This window comes from Patella vulgata, chromosome 2 (assembly GCF_932274485.2).
Source record: "Patella vulgata chromosome 2, xgPatVulg1.2, whole genome shotgun sequence".
Classification (NCBI taxonomy): Eukaryota; Metazoa; Mollusca; class Gastropoda; family Patellidae; genus Patella; species Patella vulgata.
The window spans coordinates 4,107,403-4,114,526 of NC_065880.2; the positions used below are offsets into that span (position 1 = coordinate 4,107,403).

At 37.6% G+C, this 7,124-nt stretch overlaps 1 protein-coding gene across 1 annotated transcript; it reads left to right on the forward strand.

The window, feature by feature from the left end:
* The first annotated feature begins 868 nt into the window (after nucleotides 1-868).
* Nucleotides 869-3,420, forward strand: LOC130010947 (uncharacterized). Its single transcript, XM_056099221.1, has 2 exons — nucleotides 869-987; nucleotides 2,400-3,420. The coding sequence occupies exon 2, from the start codon at nucleotides 2,404-2,406 to the stop codon at nucleotides 3,310-3,312; it is 909 nt and encodes a 302-aa protein (XP_055955196.1). The 5' UTR covers nucleotides 869-987; nucleotides 2,400-2,403; the 3' UTR covers nucleotides 3,313-3,420.
* Nucleotides 3,421-7,124: the final 3,704 nt, after the last annotated feature.

Consider the following 7,124-nt stretch of genomic DNA (forward strand, 5'->3'; position numbering starts at 1 on the left):
AATTGTGTTACCGATCACGTACGATTATAAATTTTTCTAAACAGTCTTTTGCACACCGGAAATAATATTCAGAGCGAAATAGAAAGGAACTGAACAATCTGCCGATAATTAATCCGGTGTGCGGTATGATTAATTGTTGGTAATTATTTGCTTGAAAACGATATCTGTATGTGTATCGAAACGTAGCATGTTAATAAATTCAGAAGTAGTATATCCATATAAGTGTGTTTTATTTTTAGTGAAATCTATTTCTATATGTCTTATAAGGATTATATTTTTATATGACAGGTGTAAATAAAATCTATATAACCTGTGGTGATTGTTTGTCTCCTTTTACTGCTTCATGTGAGTATATGAAATAAACTTACTTCTCTTATTTCAAAAACAAATGTTCTAAAAGAGCTGTTCATTTCTACATCACCCAATCATGGAATAAGAATAAGTGAAACAACTCATTTTTTATTGCCGATCAGGTGTCTAATTGTCCTGTTCAAGAACTGTGTACACTACGCTAGACTACATGATAAAATGGCGGAAATACCAATGAGTATTCTTATGCAATGACCTAATGCATCAACCATTGCAGGTAACAACGCTGGTGGTGGCTTAAATATATGTCTAACTGATGGTACAATATCTATCTATCGACGCAATATCTCTCTCTCTCTCTCTCTCTCTCTCTCTCTTTCTCTCTCTCCTTTGTTCAATGGCTTATGCTTTCAACTTTATCTGATCAAGGAATCAGAATATGTAAGTGCCTGAGTGACGTCGTTCAGATACTGGATTGCATATTTTAATTCTATGACCTGATATATCAATCATTGCAGGTACTGATACAAACAGCAAGAAGTCGCCAAATGAAGAGACTTCTAAAGATAAAGATAATAACAATGATTGTGGTAACACAGGATTAACAGTTGGCATAATAGTGGTATCTTTACTTCTAATCATAACATGGTCTATTGTTGGTGTGTATTGCATCCGAAGGTGTGTATCGATATGTATTGTATCATATGGTGTGTATTGTATTAGGTGGTGTGTATTTATATTGGTGGTGTTTATCTAAATTGGTGGTATGTATCTCTATTGGTGGTGTGTACCTATATTGGTGGCGTGTGTTTATTTTGGTGGTATGTATTTATATTGGTGGTGTGTATCTATATTGGTGGTATGTATCTATATTGGCGGTGTGTATCTATATTGGTGGTATGTATCTCTATTGGTGGTGTGTACCTATATTGGTGGCGTGTGTTTATTTTGGTGGTATGTATATATATTGGTGGTATGTATCTATATTGGTAGTGTGTATCTATATTGGTGGTGCGTATCTATATTGGTGGTATGTATCTCTATTGGTGGTGTGTACCTATATTGGTGGCGTGTGTTTATTTTGGTGGTATGTATTTATATTGGTGGTATGTATCTATATTGGTAGTGTGTATCTATATTGGTGGTGCGTATCTATATTGGTGGTATGTATCTCTATTGGTGGTGTGTACCTATATTGGTGGCGTGTGTTTATTTTGGTGGCGTGTGTTTATGGTATGTATCTATATTGGTGGTGTTTATCTATATTGGTGGTGTGTATCTATATTGGTGGTGTGTACCTATATTGATGATGTGTATCTATATTGGTGGTGTGTATCTATATTGGTGGTGTGTATCTATATTGGTGGCGTGTATCTATATTGGTGGTATGCATTTATATTGGTGGGTTTTTTTAATTAATATTGGTGGTTTTTATCTATACTGGTGGTGTGTATCTATATTGGTTGTGTGTATCTTTATTTATTAATGCTGTCTATCTATAGCTGTCTAATGGACTGACTGTACATGTGCTGATAAAATAATAATAATGGTGGTATTATTGCAGATGGTATGATATTTTGTAGCTTTACATCTAACATGGTTCATTCATGGTGTGTATATCAGAGGATTGTTGTATCAAGTGTTGTCTATGTATCAGGTGGTGGTGTATATTGTATCAGGTGGTGGTGTATCAGTTGGTGTGTATTTTATTAGGTGATGTATATTGTATCAAATGGTGTGCATTGCATTAGTGGTGTGTATTGTATCTGGTGGTGGCGTGCATCAGGTGGTGTGTATTGTATCAGGTGGTGGCGTGCATCAGTGGTATGTATTGTACAAGGTGGTGGCGTGCATCAGTGGTGTGTATTGTACAAGGTGGTGGCGTGCATCAGTGGTGTGTATTGTACAAGGTGGTGTGTATTGTAACAGATGATGTGTATTGTATCAGATGGTGTGTATCGATGTTGGTGGTCTTTGACTGTTGAGATCAGGTCCGCCATAAAGAAGGAGAGGATTAATGGGTTATTTAGTACTGATGATGCTAAATTTAAAACTGATCTATCAAATGAATAATGTATTTTGTTCTTCAGGAAGATGGAACGAACACAGTTTTCGCTAGGTGATCGACAAAGTGCACGTGTTGTAAATACAGTGGACACAATTACGCCGTATACAGGTTTGGTGAACAACGGTGGACCAGAACACGATTATACAGGTCTGGTGAATAACGATGAATCAAACTCCGGCTATATAGACATGGCGAACCGGAACGGACTAGATACCGTGAACAGCAGTGAACCGGAACACGGCTATATAAACAGACCAGATTCCGTGAACAGTGGCGAATCAGAAAACGGCTATACAGTCATAATAAACCAGGCCGGACTATATACTGTGAACAGTGACAAATCAGAACACGACTGTAAGGCCATGGTGAACCGGAACGAACTAGATATCGTGAACCGCGGCGAATTAGAACACGGCTATATAGTCATGGTGAACCAGACCGGACTAGATACCGTGAACTGCGGTGAACCGGATCATGGCTACATAAACGTGAATAAGGACAGGTCAGATACCATGAACAGCGGCGAATCAGAACATAGCTATATAAACACGGGGAACCGGAGCAGATCTGTTACCATCAACAGCAGTGAAGCAGAAGACGGTTATATGACCATGATGAATAGGAACTGGTCTGATACTGTGAATGGCGGTGAACCGGGACATGGCTATATAAACATGGTGAATATGAACGGATCAGATACCCTGAACAGCCGTGATTCAGAATACGATTATATAGACATGGCGAATAGGACAGGGTCAGATACCCTGAACAGTGGTGAACATGAGCACGGCTATGTAGCCATGGTGAATTTGAACGGATCATTTTTCCTGAACAGCGGTGAACCAAAACACGGATCAGATACCACTGTTAATTATGAAACCACTTTAGGTGACATTAATGAGAAGAAGGCTGAGGACAATACCTCCTCAGTGTAATAAGTTAAACGTCTTACAAACACAATTAGGACAGACCCTGTTCCTGACGCAGGGTCATTGTAATGGATTTTATTTTTATTTTTTTACAAAAAAACGCAAAAATGACATAAACTGAATAAACATCGTACCCCCCCCCCCCCCCAACTCGGCTCACCCGCAACATCCCCCCCCCCCAAAAAAAAACCCCAAACAAACCCAAACAGACACACGCGAGATTTCACAATACTATCTGATGTCGACAGGCACGAGTGGATGTTTATATACACATTTGAAAACTGCATTTGTGTCTACGTGTTTTGTTGAATGCGTAACACCGAAATGTTTTGATCTTTTTAGGTGTAATATTTAAAATTCATGAATAACGTAATAAATTGTAACCAATGATTGAAGACTTATCCCCTTATATGTTTTACTGAATTGAAATAGAAACCGAAAGTAGATGAGCATCCCTTGTAGGATGGGGAGGGGGCCGCGTCTGGTCGTTCATATCGGATGACAAACTATATGACGCATGCTCATCATTATTATTAGCTTGAAAAGAGCAGAAAACCCCATTTCAGTTCATTTCATTGTGTTTTATTGAACACAATAGCTGTTACCTATCTACAGTTATACATGTCATGTATCTACTACGACCGTACGATCCAACGTGTAACTCTTATTATGGCGTACAATATACTACGTGTATCTGCTACCACCAGTTATATATGTCATGTATCTATCCCTGACCGTAAGACACAACGTGTAACTCTTATGGCGTACGATACACCACTGAGTTAAACATGACAAGTATTTATTACAGATTGTAAGACACCTGGGACATCTTTCTGTTGCTCTGTGAATCTGTTATTGGCGGCTCTACATGACATGTATCTGAAGCAGTCAAGAGCCATTAACTGATACTATCATATTTCAATTTTTGTTAGCGTAGGACGTTTTCATTTCTATATAAATTAAATGAAATGAAATGGAGTTTAACGTCCTACTGTTCTGCTCCTAACCTGGGCTAATGAAGACGGGCATACGCCATACAGGGAAATTTTGCCCGGACAGCGGCACTACGGCCTACTCTTATATCGAATTCCAACTGCCAAGGGATCTTTTACGTGCACGCCAATGTGTACACGGGACCTCGGTTTTTCGTCCCATTCGAACGACTAGACAGCTTTCCTTGTCAGCCCCTCCGTCCTGCATCACTGACAAGGGAGAACCACGCCATTTCTATATATATTAAACATGTATTATATATCTTATCATAGAAGTCTATAGTGTTATGTTCTCTAGTCATCATTTTGTTTAATACCTTAATTGTCCGTACCTTTCTAACCATGATAATTATATAACTGTTATATTAAAGAACGGATAACTCATACCTCTTCAAATGATTTATATAACTAGTAAATAATTATTATTATGTAATGATTGATGTTTTGTGACATATATAGTGTAACCAATATATACATTGTACTTTTATAATCAATATGATACTGTGTATTAGTCACGAGTATGCTCTTATGATTTGAATTTTTGAATACAATTTTTGTAAACCGCCAGAATGAATAAATGTCTCTTATAGATACATAATGCTGGCTAGAATTTACACTGTAGGTAGGGTGACCCATGCACCTACAGAAATACAGTCAACCGCTGATAGTTCGAGACTACCACTGAAGCGTGCACATTCGCCGTGTCGAGGCCAGCTTTCTGACAGTATGATACTATAAATAGCCATGGCACGTGCAATTCTCTACAAATCTATCAACTATTACAGCCGTAAAAAATTTATTGTTGACGATTTTGAATAGCAGTAAAATTAAGCTTCTTGGTTATTACGGCAGATTTAGAAATTACGTTCGTTTCATTTTTTAAATCGCTTTATCATTAACTGTACCGTTAAGAGCGGCATCTTTTGGTTTAGTACAAATAATATCTCTGAAACACTCGGGTTAGACAGGAACATGATACTAGCAGTAGTTTCATTTTACTTTTACAAGGTTCTTAAAACAATTGTTGAGCTAGCTAACGTGCTCATTTCTAAATTCAATTTCTTGTTCTAGCTTTCTGTTATGTTAGGGTGACCCACCATAAATAAATATCCCCAAATATCTCGACAATTACGCCACAATATTTATATATATGCCAAGCCTCAAATCAGTTTCACACAATTATAGTCACTAAATAAACGATCATGTTGTACTTAATAAGCTATGACCATTAATCATCTTTAAATAATAGACTGAAAACTGGTTCCAAGTTGCGTCCATAACATCCAGACACTTTTGAGTAAAATATAGGTTACGTGCCCTTGTTTTGAAATTAGTCTCGCTTAACCAGTCTATCGACCATTCTACGTCTGATTGACAGGTCGGGATAATCAAGACTACTTTTTTACGAAACATAACATAAAGCTAGAACAAGAAATTGAATTTAGAAATAAGCACTTTAGACAACTCAACAATTGTTTTAAGAAACTTGTAAAAGTAAAATGAAACTACTGCTAGTATCATGTTCCTGCTAAAGAAAGTGATTCAGAGATAGTATTTGTACTAAACCAAAAGATGCCGCTCTTAACGGTACAGTTAATGATAAAGCAATTTAAAAAATAAAACAAACGTAATTACTAAAGCTGCTGTAATAACCAAGAAGCTAAATTTTACTGCTATTCAAAATCGTCAACAATAGATTTTTTACGGCTGTAATAGTTGATATATTTGTAGAGAATTGCACGTGCCATGGCTATTTATCGACTCAAAGCGAGTGCGGGGTAGTCAGAAATCAGTTCGAGACACGCAACTGAAGCGTGCACATTTAGCCGTGTCGAGACCAACTTTCTGTAAAGTGCACGGGTCATCCTAGTTATGTTTCGTAAAAAAAGTAGTCTTGATTATCCCGACCTGTCAATCAGACGTAGAATGGTCGATAGACTGGTTAAGCGAGACTAATTTCAAAACAAGGGCACGTAACCTATCTTTTACTCAAAAGTGTCTGGATGTTATGGACGACACATGGAACCAGTTTTCAGTCTATTATTTATAGATGATTAATGGTCATAGCTTATTAAGTACAACATGATCGTTTATTAAGTGACTATAATTGTGTGAAACTGATTTGAGGCTTGGCATATATATAAAGTTTGTGGCGAAATTGTCGAAATATATGGAGATATTTATTTATGGTGGGTCATCCTACTGTAGGCTAGCCGTTGGGCTTGCGGTCGGTTATCAGCGGTAACGTCGCTGAAATTCTCAAGCTACGTTCCGAAGGCTTATTACCTCCTCTCACGAAAGTGGTCCTTGCGCGTTCTGTTTAGAGAGTACGGGCGATCTATGATTTCCCGCAAAAGACAAGTTGGCAAAATCAAGAATAAGTAAAGACACTTTAATAGTACAGTGAACGCTGTTCACCCCCCAAAAAAGACAGTTAACAGAAATAAACGCATTAAAGCTGTAAATACTGATATACATGTATTTAGAATTTGTTGTTACATAAAGGTTTGAAAACTGAACGAGTCTGTCTAATTCCTACGGTGAAGCTTATCTTAATGTTAGCAAAACACCGTTACTGACCACTTTTTAGCTAGTCCGTACACGCCCTTCCGAAGTTCCGCTTACTGGTGTCTCGTGATCAGCCAGGAATTGATCATTGGTGGCATAGATACAAAGCTCCCCATACCCCAAACGTGGTTATTCCTTCAAGGAAATGTTACATTATCGTTTAATTCATAATCGTGAAGCCGTAGGGATTGAGTTGCATCTAAAAAAAATCACAAATTTCTTATTGGTTACTTTTATCGGAAACCTACTGCAAACGTC